General features: G+C 35.1%; 1 protein-coding gene across 3 annotated transcripts in view; it reads left to right on the top strand.

The window, feature by feature from the left end:
- The window catches only part of SNTG1 (syntrophin gamma 1), an 852347-nt gene that overhangs the window by 563230 nt on the left and 269325 nt on the right, over window positions 1-19792 (top strand). For all 3 annotated transcript variants that reach the window (XM_070481301.1, XM_070481302.1, XM_044744142.2), the window contains 4 exons: window positions 1522-1578; window positions 12447-12504; window positions 13327-13370; window positions 13464-13505. In XM_070481301.1, the coding sequence (XP_070337402.1) occupies window positions 1522-1578; window positions 12447-12504; window positions 13327-13370; window positions 13464-13505 (201 nt within the window). The remainder of the gene's footprint in view (window positions 1-1521; window positions 1579-12446; window positions 12505-13326; window positions 13371-13463; window positions 13506-19792) is intronic.

The following is a 19792-nucleotide window of genomic DNA, read 5'->3' as shown; positions in this document are numbered from 1 at the left end:
TAAAAAAATGGAGTTTACTGTATTATTTAATATGAATAGTGTGTTTTATGTTTCAATTTGCTTTGCATAAATTGTAATACATCTATAAATTTATTTGTATAAATATAGTTTTAATGTTGGCTTGAAAACATGATTACATAACAGGTTAAAAGAGTAAAAATTATAAGTAGTTTCAAATAGATGAAATTTCTTAGCACGTGATCTAAAAGAAGAAAATTTATATTATTAAACGCCACTCATTAGCACTAATAGTTTTTTTTAAACTATATCTCAATCTTCAACAAATAAGGCTTATTCTTTAATTCAGAATAAGTAAGAGTCAATAACCTTCAATTTCTGGTATGGTGATCTTGTTCTTTAAACATTATTTTGTTTTTATTTGTGAAAATATAAATACTTGGCTAAGCTAAGGTAGCTTATAACTTTGCCAAAATTATGAGGTTTTATTCTACCCTAAAATATTCAGAAATAGCCACTAGAAGCACATGTTTTTCAAATTTTCTCTTGGTTCATTTAAAATGATATTATATGTTCCACACAGCTCCTCTAAAGCCAGGGAATGAGGGAGAGAATTCATCTATAAGAAAGAGAGCGGTATTTAGATTTGGAAATGGATAATATAGCCAAATGAATTGGGCATTTGTGGAGATTCAGAGACAAATATCAGATAAATATCTATCACAGGTACAAGGGGAGAAGAGTGGTGTCTTAAAAATTTATGGATAGGCAAAGGTTCAAGAAGGTGAGGTTATAAATAAATGGAGAAGTTTATAAATAAATTGAGAAGGTTATAAATAAAAGCTTTCAATCCTTCAGCATGACTCCAGAATATGCATCATGTAGAGAAAGTTGCCCTAAAACAGAGTAACATTGATTTTTTATTGAAAATTAAAGGACTTGTCCAAATGCTATTTTTAAGTTTCATATTCCAGTGATTGAATTATTGTCTTCATTGTGGAAGGAAAGAGAGAACTGATGATGGAAATTGATAATCCCATTACCATTATTAGTTAGGTGTAAAATCCATTCTTTTTTCAAACAAGCAATCATTTTGAACCTGGTTTGTTTGCAGTTTAAATCCCAGACATGCACATGAATCATGTATGTGCTGGGACACAGCAACCTCCAGCTCAGCTCTGAAGCTCCATAAGCAACGTGAGTTGGTAGTGATGGAGATAAGACCTAGGTTGAAAAAGATACTATCTACCATTGACATTGAGTTATTTTTATGTAATCAAAAACTTGTCATTTCTTAGACAACAAAATGCAACGTGAAAGTGAGAAGAAATTTAAAAGTTAAGATTCCAAAATATGTCCAAAAAATCATTGAAAGAAGTTAATAAACAAATTAACCTTTGATTTAAAAACTACCAAATACTCCATTTATTGCAAGCTTTGGAGCCTCTATGCTGTAACAAAATATTTCTTTTGTAAAGAGCAAAAACAAAACCCAAAGGAGAAAAATGGTGTGTAAATATAGTATTAGGAAACACTAACAACTTTTAAACTCATGTCTTTCAGGAAAGAACGGTGACCATTAGAAGACAAACTGTAGGAGGATTTGGATTAAGCATTAAGGTAGCCTGTCTTTCCAGTCTATCCTTACAAAGTCCATACTGTAATGCCTGCATTTTTGTGTATTTTGATTTGTTTGCTGATTAATAATTAGACATGTAGGCTATATCAAATTGCTCACTATCTGGATTGAGATGTAAAACTTTGCCCATCTTTTGTTCAGGAATTTTAGAAAAATATTTAGGAATTTTACCATACTTGGCATCGAATATAACTCATTAATTTCTTTATCTGATTTCATCTAAAATGTCAAATATGGTGTTGTACTGTGCGTATCTTCCTCTAACCAGGCAGAGTAGAAAATACTGACCTGTAAGTGAATGTAGCAAGAACAAGTTTTACAATAATAAGGTCTGATACCAAGTTAAGTATTACCAATGTTCTATTCATCTTTTTCTTTTGTTTAACTTTTAAGAAATTAGTAAAATCTCGTGTTACAATGCCAAGTATGTAGGATAGATTTCAAGTTTTAACATCTGATTTATTTTTAAAAATGAACATAATTATTCATTTCCATTTATTATTAAATTTTAAGGGGCTTTTCTTTCCATATATTGTTGACTATTGAAAAAGTACCACGCCTGCAATTTATTATCACTGAAACAAAACAGAAACTTTGAAAGGATGGGAAATTATATAAATATTAGAAATTTGACTTAATGACTATAAACACCCATTAGAAACGTATATCTCTGCATAGATAAATAAAATTTAACTTTATCTTGATTGTTGGGTTAGGCATTTTGCTTAGGAGAGTGAAAATCATACAGCTCAGGTATATATTTCATGAAATTTTAATACAGTCAAGTTATATAAGCTTGGAAAGTGAAACTGTAAATTTGGTGAATATCAGCTCTAGTTGACATTATGAAAGTGACGCACAAAACTCATTGGTGTGGAACAGCACTGTGTTGTCAAGTGATAAGAACATTACTATATAAAATGTTAGTTGTAAAATATATTTTTTTACTTTCACTTTATCTGTCATCAACTAAGACCAAAGAGAAGGGCAAAACAGATTATATGATGTGGAAATGATGCCATGGGAATTCCACCATTCAATAGACAAGTTTTTTTGTTCCTATTTTAGTTTTTGTCATGATATTTATTGAGATCGCTTTGAAGGATTTAAGGGTACTACTAAAGATAGTAAAAAGTGTATGAAGAGTGAACAAAAGCTGAATGTGTACAAGATCCAATATTGAGAGTTGATTGTGTTTGAAATCAGATTTTCACCTACCCTGCACTGACTCTATTTCTGATTGTGGAACTACATTAATTTCCTTCAGGCTGAAAATGTTCTTTTGTGTTTTTCCTTCTATTTCCATTTATAATTTAAACTAGATAATACTAAGTTACTTGTCCTTACTAAAATACCATATTTTAACCTAAACAAATCTTAAAACATCAAGAATTTTGCCAAATGAATTATTTCAGTTTAATATTTTCAGTTTCAATACAAAAAAACTCATACACATAGTAAATAATTTTCTAAATCAAATAAGTGTGTATTTTCCATTCAAAATATTGGTGACAAAAGTAATATTTGAACTCTGATTGGTGCCATACAAACATCAGTATTTTTATTTAGAATATTACCCATTCATCCCAAAAAGTTTCCTTTTAAGGTTTTCCACTTTGATTTTCTCAACACTTACCTCTGATTTTTGCTTTGGTATTTTTTAAACAATCTTTCATTCTGTTAGTGTATTTCAAAATATAATTATTAGTTTATTTATTTTAAATAGCAATGTTATAATTACAAATCCTTTTTCCCCTTGCCCTTTCATATGTGAATTGGATAAACTACTATGTTTATCTATTTGTACTATTTGCTTTAGAGCTGAGAATTAAATGCATATAATGAACAGTTTAAGAAATTATTCTAGCCTAAATGTAGAATTAATATTTTAACGTTGATCATTCATTTATTTATTTGTCTACTTATTTATTTGCTTTTTTATTTATTGATAGAGCAATTTGAGCCAATACTAAAACTATTCTCATAAATATATAAACATATTTCATCCTTATTTACTTCAGTTAAATAATCATTGCTGGCTCACACTGGAGGTTTTGTAGTGAAAATTATTTATTAAAACCTTGAATATCTTGATGGGAGATAACAGCAGGAAGAGTGTATGTTAGACAATTAAAGAAGGATTAACCAATACAGTTAAGACACTACAGGTGCTCCCGAATTTCACTGTACTCAGAACACATGGTGCTGTTATTTCAGCAATAACTTTTATTTTACCTTTCCGCCATTTTTTTCTTTTAAATTTGGTTTAATGGTAAGAGAGTCTCCTTTTTGGTCAGAAAACTCTAAAATACTCTAACACATGCTGTTAGAACTCACAGCCATGCTCTGTGCTCCTGAGGAATCTTGGCTCCTGGGACCTTCCTGCCACTGTCACCATTGTGCATAGTGGTGATTTCTCAGGTCTCCCAAGTGCTACAAAAGTCGGTAGGCAACATCACAGAGAGGCTTCTAACATACCATCTATTCTAACACTTTACTTATTATCATGCCCCAAAGGCTTTAGATTGTGGGCTGCATGATGACCCTGAAGCTACACAGTCCTTAATGTCACCTGTCCGTGTTACAACTCTCTCCAGAGACTCCCCTGTCAAGCTGGGGAAATAAATGTCAGTCTTTACCTCCTTTTATTTTCTCTACCTTATTAATGAGACAACGTTGAAACTTCTTGGACAAAAATGTGCATGTGGCTTAGAGATTGAGGCAGTTGTATGTCTCCACAATTTAAATCTATGTCTTTATTTGATGTCTTTCTGGGAGGCCAAATGCCAGGTATGATGTAGTGCACATTGAGGAGGGTTCCCTTCTCAAAGAATTCCTGAAATCCCAAAGAATAAGAAAAAAAATTAATTCAATAAAAATGAAGTAAATGTTTTAGTAGATTTAAATTGTTGTAAATATGATTTGTCTGTTTTAATTCATTTTCTTTTCAGATTTTGTCTAATTTTCTTCCTAGTATTGCTGGTTTTTTTTACCTTAAGAAAATTTTTGATTTGCATTATTAGACCTTTCTTACAAAATCTGAAACTCTCCTTTGAAAGTCATAATTATTATTTTTAAAATCATGTCCAAAGATTCTAGACCTTCACTTTGGGACATAGTCATCCAAAAAGAGTTTTTGCATCAATTACATTGAGATTTAATATAGGAATCGCACTTTTATCTTCATAGACAAACCCATCCTCTAGATTCCTAAAATCCCATCATTTTATAACAGTTTTACCATGAAAAAGTGTAGACCAAAATTACTTAAAAATCCACGCTAATTCTAAATAAGTAAAATAATAAAACAAAACCCAGAACCAAGGCCCTCTGAGCACAGAATAGACTAGCGCCAGTGCTGCTCGTGGTGAAGCAGATGTCTTGTGGAAAGGAGGTGCCACACGCTGACTTTCTTGCTCCCATCTTCCCATCCTCTGGTTTAGATGAACTATTTGTCCTCAGTTCCTAAAACTGAAAGAAATTCTTTTTAATGCCTGGGAAGTGTGCCCATCCCTGGATCACAGCTTGTTTCTCTGCTTTCTTGTTTCGTGTTATAGTTATTCTTTCATGGCAGTTAGCAAATTTAGTAAGATTAAATGCATAACGGAACCAGGATACGACGAGATGAAATTTGGAGGCATGACGTGCACACGTTTATACCTGGTGCAGCCCTCTGTTGTCTTTAAATGACATTTCATGTACCAGCCTCTCCTCCAGAACCTCGAAGGAGAGAGAAATGCCTGCCAAGCTTTCTCCTCAGAAATTTAGTCATGACCCACTTCTAGGGCTCTCAGTCTTCGAGGAAGCCTTACTCATTCAAGTCAGTTTTACTCTTGTTGTTACTTTTTAGATTCATTCTCTTATCTGCTATAACTTTGGATCTTTTTTGACAACTTTTTAGGATTCTTCCTACCTGTTATCATTGCTTTGTCTTCGTTGATTAAAAAATCTCTCAGAAGTCACAAACTTGTGCGGTTTTTCCCTTGTATTGGTTTTTGTTTCTGTTTGCCCCTCAGTAAAATGTCAAGCTCTTCTATTTATATTTTTAAAATTCCAAAAGGTCATTCTCCAAAAAAACGACAAAGAAAACCTTGAATTTTCCACTTAGAATCACATATTTCTGTCTGTTCTCAGTCTGAAAATGCTTCCCTTGAAGCTCTCAGATTCATCAGGCGAGCTGGTATATATATTCTCAATTTCCCTACAGGATTCCCTTGTTAGTATTGATGGTGCATGTGGGTCTGGTTTTCTACAGTTTGTACCCCCGTTCCTATTGGCATTTTCTGGCTCTTGCTCATAGCTTTGCTGCTCCTGCTTCCCTTCCTTCCTTTCCCTCACACCTCTTTTGCCCTCTGACTCTTCTGGTAGACTCCTCTTTCAAATGCTCATTTCTGTCCTCTGGGCCCTCCCAATACTTAACCATTTCTAAAAATAACTTCAGGATCTCCACAACTACATCGCTAATAATTGCCAAAGTTTTGCATGATAGGATCCAACATTCTGGTATTTTTGCTTCATTCTTCTTTTAAGAATTATCATAAGGATAATCACCTTAAAGCAAATCACCTTCTTGACCTTGTGAGGCTTTTCTTATTTTCATATCTTTTAAAATGCAATAACATACACTTGCATAGCATTAAATCATGCCTCTGGTCATCGTCATGTAAAAAATCACCTTTTAGAAAACAGTTGTTTTTAATACCGTTACTAGAAAATTATTTTATGGAGTATTTTCCAACAGACACAGCTTTTCTTACATAAACAGCAAGTTATCCATGTCTTTTAAGGAAATTCTTGTGATCAAAGTGATTTCTATATGGAAGCTTTAATTTTGCAGCAATCAAAAATGAAGTTATAATTATTATTACCATTAAAATGTTATCATTTATGAACAATAATTGCTAATATTTATCATCTGCTCTTTTAGTGCCAGATTCTCAGCTTAGTACTTTATATTTTGTTTCCTTTGCTCTTTTCTATGCAGCAAAATAGATAGCTATTGTAATCCCTCCACAAACAATGAGATTAAGTATTAAGAGGTTAAATAATTTACCCATAGTTGTAAGTGGCAGAGCTGGGCCTCAACCCCATGTAAAGCTCATGACAAAATCTTTACTCTTAATAACTATGCTCTATAGCTACAAAACATAGAATAAATTATCTCTAAGCTTATTACTTGGGAACACACATAATGTTTCCTCTCTAAATTATTCACACTCTGGTTTGTTTAAAACTGAAATAAATGGATGAAAATGTCCTCAGTTTCTTTATATCAAGGGTAGGGTATTAATTGTATCAAATTTATTAAATAAAAGTATGTGTCTTCATAGTAGCTGTAATAAATTCCCACTTTTTAATTTATTAGAGATTTCAGGACAAAGGTCTTTAAAAATCATGTAGCATATTAAGTATGTTGATATAAGTACATACACACATTCACATATATTTTTTATTCTGTCTCCCTGTTCTTTGTTCTTGAGTCTGATTCACTTGTTTTCATCAGAGACAACATGGATATTACCTTTCCATTAGGAAGAGAGGGGCATACTGGGCAGGTAATAAAGCTTAGTTGGAAGATTATGGATTGGTCCCAAGAATCACTTAAAACCAGTGACCAATTATCTTTTGAAAGACCACTATTTTTTTTAATTAAATAGTTTATTGAGATATAATTCACATACCATATAATTTATCCATTTAAAGTGTACAATTCAATGATTTTTATTATATTCAAAGATGTTTGCAACCATCCCTACAGTCAATTTTAGAACATTTTCATCAACTCAAGAAAAAACCCATATCCTTTAGCAATCACCCCTTTATCTCCTTGTCCTCCTGCATTAGCTCTAAGCAACCACAAGTCTTCTCTCTGTCTCATAGATTTCCCTATTTCAGACTTTCATATGAAGGCAATCATACAATGTGTGGGAAAGACTATTAATTTTTGCCAAAACCAAACTAAGAGATTCTGGCTGCTAAGTATAGGCTTCGAACGGATAAGGATAGCTGTCCCTATTCTTTCAGGGGATCTGCCTTAGCTGCCTCTCCTATACCTGTTCACTGGGCTCTTAACCCTCATCGCTGTGTTGTTATTAGCTGTTTACAAGTATTTTCCTTAAGCTAAGTGGATATATTTTGGTGGAGTCTATGCATCTTTCTTTTCCAGAGCCAATAAAAACGCTGAATTAAAAAAACTTATTTGGCAAGAATCTCAATGCTCTAAAAACATTCTGGGTTTGATTTGGCAGAATTTCACAGTTATACTGCTAAAATCATTGTATACAGTCCTACTCAAAATGCTTTAGATGGGACTTTATATCCTGGTTCCTACAAAGCTAGCTATGAAAAATCAATTGAGCTTGGTTGTTCTGGTATAAAATCAAGATTAGGGAAAGAGAGGTGACATTCTAACGTGCATCCCAGAAAATACTAAAACATATACCATTCAGTTTTGTCACAGTCTTTTTACAAAGCATAATTAATTCATGATCCCGAGCCACACACCCTGGCCTAGGGATAGTTTTGGGAGAAGATGGTAAAGGAAACCCTGCCCTGACCTCAGGTCCTTTACACTCCAGTGGGAAAGTAGATATTGATCACATTGTGATGTATCTAAATGTAAATCACAATCCTGATGCAGTGCTACAAAAGTGAATTCCTTCATATCAGGAGATGCTGATGAAGGGGACATGTGCTGAAATCCTGAATATGAGTAGGAGTTGACCAGGTTAAGAGTAAAAGGAAAAAGCACTCCAGGCAGAGGGGACAGTATAAGTTGATGTCCTTTAGCGCTCAAAGGATGAAGGTGCAGGATGAAGCTGCAGAGGGAGGCTGAGGCCATAGGACGGAGGTTGTTAAGGATTTTGGTTTTCGTTATAAGTGTAACAACAAACCTATCACCTCTTTTAAACAGTGAATCATATTATTTGATTCCTTCCTGGAAAATCTTGAATTTTCCCATATAGATCCAGAATGACATCTAATTAACTTTAATAGAGCTGGACTCCTTTCACATTTCATACAATAAATGAAAGTCTTATGATTTTAAGTTCCAACTTTATCTCCTGAATTTTGTCTTAAAATTTGCTACCTAATTAATAAAGTCATTTTCTGAAGTTGATTTAAACATTCTCTCAGAGCTCCTGATTGTCGGTGTCACAATCCAATGTACACATCAGGATAGATGCGGAGAGGGCTGATGGCCACTCTGAGTTTATTATAACCAGCATTTCAATATATACATAGCTTACAGCTGTTAAACATACACAGGTGTTCTGGATGAAGTAATTAGCGAATGCCAAGAATTCTTAGTGATTTCTCAAGAAGCCCTCCCTCGGCCTCTGTTTTGATATTATCATGTTATTGCTGTGCTCATATATTTTCATCTCAGAGCATGCAAGGTATCCTAGGCAACGGCCCCTCCTGCTCCCAATATGGATATCATGTCTCCATCTGTGCCCCCAGACGACCGGGCCTCTCTTAGGTTGCCCCACCCTGGAGGTCTTACCTGTCATTGGCTGACCGGCCTTCTCACCTCTCAGTCACAGTTTGTTGGCAAGCCTTTTCCAGTGATTATTAACCCTTCCTGTGTCAGGGGTGGCTACACTGATGTCTGATTATAAAGCTCCAGAAATCAAATAACAACCTTCGGACTAAACCATTCAAATTTTAAGAGAAATTTTACATAAACAAGAAAAATATTGACAAAATAAGGGTTGGTTATATCTTGTCTTTAGCAGATAGTTGTTAAATCTCAGTCCTGATGGAAGAATAGGATTAATGAGTTTACCCTCAGAAAATTGCTATATCAAAATCCTTTTCTCTAGACAGACCCCAGGGAGAGGTTTCCCGCTGTCCTCCATGGTAACGTGCATTACAACATAAACACTAAGAAAGTCTTTGGATTCAGTAGTGCCACGAGGGAAAACTGTGGCAAGCACAAACGGCTGAAGGAGAACACTCTGATGACAGCCACACAGATAAGAGTGACATAAGCAATGTGTTCTCTGCCCCAAAGTATCTGAACCTCAATGTCTGGATGATTTTGTTTCCTTGTTTTATACTACCTAAGCTTGATCAGTGGATGATTCCTTTTAGTTAATCAGCTTTTTCTTCTGAGAAATAGAGATGCATTCTTAAAATCCTTTCTAATTTGCAGGTATCTCTAGAAATATCAGTGACCATGGGTATTTGATTTCATTGTACACCTTCTTAGCTTCTACTTAAAATCACTCTGCAACGTATTTTAAAGAATAAAATAATTTTAGACATGGAAAAGCCTTAGACTTCATTTATTTATTCGCTTAGTCATTCAACAAATATTTCAAACATAAGAAAGAAAGGCATTATTCTGTGCACAGGGATTACATCAATGTACAAAATGTAGGGGAGGAAGACATTTCCTCTACCCACTCTAGGTCCTTCTGGTCAGACTACAGATTAAATTGACATGAGACAGAATAACAGAAGAAAATTAAAAAACGCTTTATAACACATATACATGGGAGAGACTCATGAAAACTGAGTAACTCACCAAAATGGTGGAGGTTCTCATCTTAAATACCATCTTCAGCTAGAAAGGAAGATGTTGGGGGTGGGAGGAGTCAGTTATGGGAGATTACAAGAAAAGTACAGTAAACAAGAGTAAAGTTACTATGCAGATTTAAGTCCTTGCCTTCCACATTGATAAGAGTTTTTAGAGATAAGGTCATCTCCCTCTTCCTGGTACAGAAAAGGAGACACCTTTACAGGTGGAGATTTCCCTTACAAATGTAAAAGTCTCTTACAAAGGGTAACTTCTACTTTTCAGAGTTTCTCTCATGTCTGCAGTTTTTAAAAGTAACCAGCTCAAAACAATCTTCATGCCAAAGAGACACATCTTGGGGAGGCCAATTCCAATCCCTCACAAAAAAGAAATTACCAAAAACATCCAGTGCCCCCATGGCACTTACATTCTATTTAGGGATGGATGCAGGAGAAGGAAAATAAGTAATGAATGTAAGAAGTGAATAAAGATACTAGGAGGTTAGAAGCTGCTAAGTATAAAGGGGAAAGAATAGAAGAGAATATAGGAGAATGGGAATGTAGACTCCCAGCTAGTAAATTTTAAGTATCTTAGAATGAATTTTTCTTAATAAACCACTTTCCTTCTCTCTAATTTTGTTCATAAATCTTAATCCATAGACTGCATTAGGATAATAGTGACCTTTTACTCAGTGTTTCCTGTGTGCTAACTAAGCACTCATTCCCACCGCACTGTCAGTCACAAATCACTATCCCTTTGATCAGGATTAGTGCTCATTAGGGATGCCCAGAATAAAAGGCAAAAGCAGAGTTAGGAGCCACTGTAGCTGATGCCAGAGACTCTCTTCCAAGATAGTGAGGGTGGGTGGTTGGGAAATGGTGAGAAGAGGAAATGAGTGGTGTGTTTAAATTGCAACCTGAGGAAGACAGTTTTCAACGTTTTATTTATCATGGTTCTTAATAGTCCAGAAATAGAAAGGACTGCTTGCCAAGAAAAAGTTAAAAACTACTACTTTTCTTAACAACTATTGTCTATCTTGTATTTAAGTGTATTGACAATTCTGAGTTAAAAATGGACATTCATGGAAAAACATCTATTCTAAAATAATTTTTGTGGGGCCAGCCTGGTGGCGCAGTGGTTAAGTTCGCATGTTCTACTTTGGCGGCCCGGGGCTTGCTGCTTCGGATCCTGGGTGCAGACATGGCAGCACTCGGCAAGCCATGCTGTGGTAGGCATCCCACATATAAAGTGGAGGAAGATGGGCACAGATGTTAGCTCAGGGCCAGTCTTCCTCAACAAAAAGAGGAAGATTGGCAGCAAATGTTAGCTCAGGGCTAATCTTGATCAAAAAAATAAATAAATAAAATAAAAAACAGAAATTTAAAAAATAAATAAAATAATTTTTGTCTTTGAAAAAACAAAGGCTTAGGAGATATACTTATTTTGAAGATAGAGAAACCCCAGTGAAATTTAGATTATCTTGCCAACTATCCTATGTTAAAAGTGCTACCCATCTTTTTTAAGTAACATTTTATGCACTTATTTGATTTATTTAATGAAGAAATTAATACAGGATTTGATTACCTTTACTGCACTTGATTTTTCAACTATTACTTTTAACTTTCTCAAATCTGTAATATAGATATAGAATGTTTATGCAGTTATTTCAGGGATTTCTCTTATTTCCTCCTACATAAGTTTAGCTTACTTCTTTTCTTTTTTCATTCTCATTTGGTCAGTTAGACATCATGTTACTGCAATATTTTTGCCAGTTTATTTTATTCTGTTAATTGCTTAGTATGTGCTTTCACACGAAGAGGAATCTCATACTAATTAAGGAAATGCAGTTGACCCTTCCCCCATCAAGCATATCCACACTCCGATTTTTTGTATCCATTTGTGCAGGTGAAGATCTCTCTAGTCAGTTCGCATCCAAAGAGGTCCGTGCTTGGTCACCAGCACAGAACAACTTAGCCAGATAATAAAAATGCATAATTATTGGATATTTGGAATCCTAAATAAGAATTTCTACAATGGACAGCACTGCTACACATAGAAGACAATGCTTATTTAAGGCATTACCAATCTGTATTTGAAAAATGAAAACTTTCAAAGTCAACTATATTAATTCTTGGAGGAAGTTCTAAACAGGTAGATAAGTTCCTTGGGAGCATTATCTACTTGGTAAAGAAATTCCACAAATTTATCTTAATTCTATCTGGCATCTATTAACATACTATTCATACCCTGTATGGTTTCCTACCTAAAAGCTGCATTTTTATTTTTTGATATTAAAAAGCACAATATATGATTTTCTTCTTTCAGGGGGGAGCAGAACATAACATTCCAGTTGTTATTTCAAAAATCTCCAAGGAACAAAGAGGTAAGGTATTAAGAGAGTTATGTAGTAGCCATTCCTTTGTAAGCCATTGTTATTGAAGAATAAGATGATATTTAATAATAATGCATTAGTATGTGATTGACTAGCTCTTGGTTCCTCATGGCCTGGCAGTAGGTGGTTGAGTCTGATTCCTGAGTCTATACCCTTTGTTACTCCAGGTGAGGGCTTCTCTCACAGGAGAGCAAGGATGAACAACAACAGAGCATGCAACTTGTATAAATTAGAGACTGCATAACTTTTCACTATTTTCATTAAACAAACAAATGTACAAACAAAACTAATGATAAGTCACATGAAATATAGGCAATTCCAGATATATATATTTTTCACTTCTCAAGTGCAATTTAACTCAACCTTTCATATGAAATTTCATTGGGAAAAACACTGAAGATTTAAAATAACTATTTCAATGACTGAAGTCAGTCAGACAATGAAATGTTAAAAAGAAATTTGGAGATGATTCCATAGCTGATGGGTGCAATGTCTAGAGCTAAACTTTTTCATAGATGTATTAAAATTATAAGTAATGAGAAAATTTAGTCATCCATCCAGAAAAGTGACTACTTTTTGGCAATTGTAAGACTTGAGACAGTATAATTAAATAGAAATATTTCAGCACGTGTTTCAATATTTAGGCTGAATCATATAATAGTTTTTGCATTTGTATTCCTGTGGATCTTTTAAGGTGCTATTCATATGAAATCTTTAACATTTTCCTTTTATCATTTTTGACTTTATTAATTAAAAAAACTTTGTATGAAGAAAATAGTCAATGCATAATCACCTGTCCTTTTCCATTCACAGCGGAACTTTCAGGGTTACTCTTTATTGGGGATGCAATTCTACAGGTATGCATTTTACCACTATTTTCTGTGTGCAACCAAAACATAAAGTCAGTTCACAAAATACCACACGAAACTATGCTCTTCTTTTTGTTTCAGATAAATGGAATTAATGTGAGAAAATGTAGACATGAAGAAGTGGTAAGTTTTCTTTAACATTTTCCTAATATCATGATTTTCCCCATGTGCAAATGAGGTTTTAATGCATTGCTAAAAACTCTTCATTTTATTTATTAGGAAGATATGACATTGGTCCAGTGTGCTATTAGATTTTCAAATGATCTCTTAATTGATTTTTTTTTTTTTCCTACTAGAAGTGGATCAGTGAGGATTCTAGTTTATCTGGTTTTGAATACATTGCTCCTCTGTTAAAAGCTATTTGGAGAACAGTGTTCTGATATATTTACATATTTCAAGTCTCAAAGAGGCAACCTCAAGTGTCTGTGAAAAGCCACAGTTCCACAAGTAGTGATATTAGAGAGGGTTCTCAATTGTGAGCAGTTGGAATAGCTAACCAAGTTTTGTTAGTATTCATTATTTGTCTTTGTTGTCTCAAAAGTCTTACTTGGGCCATCCTATTGCCACACTGTGGTGAAGATCATGTAAAATAGAAGTATTTCAAGTCTCATTTTTACTACAAATATGCACAAAGTACGACTTTAGAACAGGTTTTTAGACAAATGACAGAACACACGGTACAAAGCACGTGTTCTGCAGATTCACATGTGCATTTTAAATAGAGCTGTGTAAGCAAAGATATTTTAACTTTAGTCATTTTTCAAAAGCACAAAATGATTTTTAACTCATCATGCAGGGAGTGAAAACAAGAGTATTCTCTTTTAAAACCACATGCTGTTAGATGGAATTGTATTTGCAATTTGCTCTTCAGAGGCAGGCAGCATGCTTAGACAAACTATGATGCAGCTTTGATTAAACAGATTAGTGTGGTATGAAAGATCAGAATGTGGTAATAACGCCACTTCTTAATGGTGTTCATTCTGTTTCAAAGAAAGGGAATTTAGGATTGTAGTGCAAATTATATGTGGTCCTTCACAAAAAAACTTTTATTTTTTTGAGAGGCTTAGGCTTATCAGCTTTGAAATACAGGTACTAATCTTATTTAGTTCCAATCTTTTATTTTCCAAAAGTGATTAGATGCTTTGGTTCTCACTGCTAATTACCTTAGCTGACAAATTTACACCTTAATGGGACTGAGATATCAATTAAATGTTTAAGAATGGGCTTACATAGGCACAGAAAGGCATAAGAATTTCAAATGATGTAGATAGCTTTAAAATAGCATGCTGATGCACCACATTCCTTACTCTAAGTCAATGATTCACAGAGTTCCAAATTCAGAAGCAAATTGGAGAGGTGTACCAACATGTTGTTTGTGCATGGAACTTTTCTTTTATTCACCTACACTATTTGTTGACATTGTTAGAAATTCTGCATTTGGCCCCTGATCAGCTTCATTCTTATGAAGGCTTCAACAGTATAGCTGTTACTTCTGTGTTGGAGTTATGACGTTTGATCTAGGTGGAAGGGGAAACCCATGTTGTCTGCTCTAAGCACTGAGTAGAATTGTTGATGGAATTCTTTAGCCAAATGCCTAGAATTAGATCATCAAAGTGTTTGCCTCTATGTTTATCATGTTACCAGTCTGAGCATACAAGTCAATTCTGTGCTTCACTCACACTGGTCTAGGAACTCTTCTTCCTAGAATATTGCTAATGACGAGAAGCCCCCAAAGTTTCTTCATTAAGAAAGACTAGAAAGAGCATTGCTTTGCATGTGACATGGTAGGGAGATAGCAAGGCTCTGAGTATAGCGGGCTTTAATGCTCAGAAACAATTGTATACAAACCCTGGCTCAACCATGTACTAACATTGTAATTTCAGGCAAATTAACTTATCTTTTCTGTCTCTCTCTTATTCATTTGTAAAAATGAACTAGTAATAACTTTTATAAGGATTGAATGAGAGTAATGTATATGGAACTCCTAGGAGAGATCTGACAATTAAGAAAAATTATATATTAATTTATGCCTACAGATAATATTGCTTCACATGCTAGCACTCTTCCCCTATTTACCTCCAGTGGCCATTGCTATGTCAATGTTGGACAGTGTCTTGTTGAGATCCCTGCTGGTCTCTGGGAGTTTCCCATGCAGAGAGATAACTAATGATGCTGCTGCTTCACATCCCAAGCTCCCTTCACCACTTCCAGCTAGAAATCTATGTGGGCAACCCTGACTCTGGTGGCAGGGCCTTTTGAAAACAGAGGGTTCCTGCTCATTTAGCAGGTGTCTCTTTTTATTTTTGGTGTGGATGTGTTTTGTAGTCCATAAGTTGTGCTCCCAAGGGACCAAAAGTCCCTAATGTACCAACTTTTTTTTCAATGAAAGCTAGATCTATTGCCACTGCCGATTTGAAGATTAACTCTACTTTCTTTACCTTACCATTGAACCCTTGACACGTTAAGTTGATTGTCATAGCTCTGTATAGCTATCCATATTTTCTTTTGCTTAACAGGTAAACTGATCACATGTCAAAATCTTCTGAGTGTCATCTGTGTGAAATGCACTGAGACTGAGTCCTTTGTGTGACGAGAAAGAATATGCAAATAACTTTGTCTCTAAACTTATTGCTATTGAGCATCATTTCTTTAGAGTTTAATAGTTAAGAGAGTATACACACAAATTATTAGGAAAGGGCAATATAAAAGAATGTTGATTTACAATGGCCTTCAAAATATAACAGTGAGGGGACCGGCCCCGGGGCCGAGTGGTTAAGTTCGTGCTCTCTGCTTCGGCGGCCCAGGGTTTCCTGGCCCAGGGTTTCGCCGGTTCAGATCCTGGGTGCAGACATGGCACTGCTTGTCAGGCCATGTTGAGGCAGCATCCCAGATGCCACAACTAGAAGGACCCATAACTAAAATATACTACTATGTGCTGGGGGAATTTGGGGAGAAAAAAATATACATATAGCAATGGTGATCTATCTATACTCATGAGAAATAAAGGGAAACAAGATTTAACTGTAGCGGAAAAGATAGCATCCTGATTCTGCAACCAAGATTGCTGGAAATGGGAATGTATTAGTATAATTGAAATTTCCATCTAATAATGCTTTAAAAATAGGATAGCTCATTACCAAGCAAAGCAGGATGGATGCCTAAATCATTCCAGAGTTTTCCTTCTACAAGATCATTTCTGGTTTCAGGCTTGAGACTTATGAGTCCTAAAAAAAAAAGGTTCACCTCGGGGCCTGGCCCCGTGGCCGAGTTGTTAAGTTCGTGCACTCCACTGCAGGCTGCCCAGTGCTTCCTTGGTTAGAATTCTGGGCGCGGACATGGCACTGCTCATCAAACCACGCTGAGGCAGCATCCCACATGCCACAACTAGAAGGACCCACAACGAAGAATATACAACTATGTACCGGGGGGCTTTGGGGAGAAAAAGGAAAAAAGAAAAAAATCTTTAAAAAAAAAAAAAAGGTTCACCTGCTTTTGGTTTTTATAGTTTTATTGATAGAAAATATTGGATAACCAGGAATGCAAATAACTGTCATCTTAATTCTGAATTTGTGATTTTGAACCAAACTCTAAAAAACTTAGAAGAGAATGAGTAGTTCAAATTGTCTCAGTTAAAATGATACATTCATGCAATGAAAAAAATTTTGATAAAACTAATACAAATGTTGATTAATAGCAATTTAATTGTTCTGATATATGTTTAACCTAATTTAAAATTTCCATTGTGATAAAAAGAACATATTCTTTGTTCACTTAAACAGAAAACAACATTACAAGGGTTATATCATATCATCTGAAAATGAGACATTAATTTATATATTGAAATAGTTCAGGAGGTTTTATGAGTTACCAAGGAACATATTTAGGATGTGATTTGCGAACACAAATCATTTTAGATCTTGGCAAAAAAAAACTTAAATGTTGTTGAGTTACAAATCATGTTTTACCTAACTGCGAACAATTCTCGATTTGTTCTCAGTTTGGGAATAAGTTTCGAGGGCTCACTGAGTAATAATTTCCTTACAAGTTCTAATCATATTGCACCATTTTTCTTTGAATTAACTACTACCAAGGAAAGCTATATATGAAATCATTTAACTTTTACTCTTTCTCTCCGGTTTGGGAAATGTCAAATGCAAAGAAAAAAGGTATGAAATATTGTTTATGCTATCTCTGATTTTGAAAAAAAATCCAGGATTTGCTTCTTTACATACTTAGATTTTCTTTAACATCCTCAGGAATTCCTTTTCTGCTGGACCCACAAGTCTGTCCCCTTATTAGTTTATGAACATAGCACAGGCGACGCTTTAATCAAATGTATGCTCTTTACTCCTAGCTACTTGTCCTCATCAAATCCTTGTTTGTTGTCTTATGTAGCTCAAGTACCGAATTTTGCAGCTCCCTTAATAATGAGACAAAGCAAAGCCTGATAAACCAATTAGTTAGTGGGGCCTCAACCAATTTTCATCCAGAGGAATCGACACGGAGGCTACAAGTAGACCATGTCTTATGGAGAGAAGAAAGAGACTGATGAGGTAGAGATGGGCGTGCTGATATTCCCTTCATACCTCCAGAAGACTCTTCTCAGTCACTCTCCTGCTCTCCAGGTTAAATAAGGAGGGGTTGTTTGTGTTATACAGATTATACAATTTTCACATAGCTGACATTTTATTTTCAAAATGATCAAACCAAAAGGAAAGGAGAAGAAAGTATGTGAGAATGGAATTTTGAAGACCTGCATTAAAGGTTTTGTTACAGACACTTTCCAGCTGTTTGATGTTCGTAAAAGTCCTAAATCTCTCTGATCCTCATTTTCGTTAGCAGAAAGATGAAGAGCTTGAAATAGATCACTCAGTGTCTTTTCTAGCTCAAATGAACAATTGTTTTATTTTAAAAGAACACACACTTTTGTTAATCCTGTAAACTATACATTACAAATAGTGAACTCTAATGGACCTAATTATGGGCCTTAGTTAATAACAATGTGTGAATATGGGCTCATCAATTGTAACAAATTACTACAGTTGAGCAAGATTTTAATAATAGGAGATACTCTCTGTGAGAGAGGATGGGGAGAGAACTTACTGTACAATTTTTCTGTAAGCCTAAAAGCATTCTAAAAAATAAAGTCTCTTAAAATTGGCAAAAGGCACACCCACGTTTTTGTGCACTTTCTCATGTGTGAGTGGATATATGTCAAAATCATGGTGTTAAGAAAAAATGAGATGTATACAAAAATCAAGGAAATGGAGAAGAAATACTGAGAACTGTCATAATTACTCAGATACGTTTTTTTAATTCGGACACCCATAACTCCAGTGGATTCACGTCTGAGTCTCCAGGAGACAGCTCATTAGGGGAGGGAAAACAAGAAAAATGTTTTCAAGAAAATGCCTTTAAAATATCAGAATACAAGGAATGATGTATTGCTACTTCTACGAAAATGCTTGTCAGAACACTTTTCTCACACAATGCAATGAAAAAAGTGGTACCCAATAGAAGCAGCCACAATACTTAGCAGAAGCAGTAATGCTTGTCAGGGTCTGCCATAACTAAGAGAATTTAACAGAGGTGACCAGAAAGGAAGAAAGAAAACAAGAACAGCACATTCAACATACTGAAAGACTAGTTTCTTAGCACATGGACACACCCAGAAACCAAGGGATAGATGATTTCTTGTGGAGGTTGAGATTCTGGAATTTTTTGGGGAGTATAAAATGAATGAGGCAAGGATTGTGCATTCATCTGTCACTCTCAAAGTGGGTAGTTCTCATTAATGAAGAAAAAATAGCATGAATCCTTCAGATTGTGAAAACTTCACTATAATCCTGTGGATAGTGGGAAGCTTTCTAGAATTCACATCTAGACCTGGGATTTATTGAAGTCTCACCAAGAGGCTTCTGGAGTTACATGTTCTGAAGTAATTCTGAGACATCTCAGGATGCTATAAGCTACTACTGAAGGAAATCTGGGCAATAGACATGATTCTTTGGATCAGAGATCAGGGCATCAGAAAGAGGAAACACTCAAGATTTAAATAAAGATTCAAATATCTGTGGTCACCCAGATAGGGAGTGACGCTTTGGGTGACTTTAAGCTAGAAAGATATCCCATATATGTATGCTTACATATTTTTTTTTTTTTTTGAGGAAGATTAGCCCTGAGCTAACTACTGCCAGTCCTCTTTTTTGCTGAGGAAGCCTGGCCCTGAGCTAACATCGTGCCTCTCTTCCTCCACTTTATACATAGGACGCCTACCACAGCATGGCGTGCCAAGCGGTGCCATATCTGCACCCGGGATCCGAACCGGTGAACCCCGGGCCGCCGAGAAGCGGAACGTGTGAAAACCGCTGTGCCACAGGGCCAGCCCCGTATGCTTATTTTTAAGAATG

This window comes from Equus asinus, chromosome 12 (assembly GCF_041296235.1).
Source record: "Equus asinus isolate D_3611 breed Donkey chromosome 12, EquAss-T2T_v2, whole genome shotgun sequence".
NCBI classification, from domain to species: domain Eukaryota; kingdom Metazoa; phylum Chordata; class Mammalia; order Perissodactyla; family Equidae; genus Equus; species Equus asinus.
This window is presented reverse-complemented; position numbering and strand designations above follow the sequence as displayed.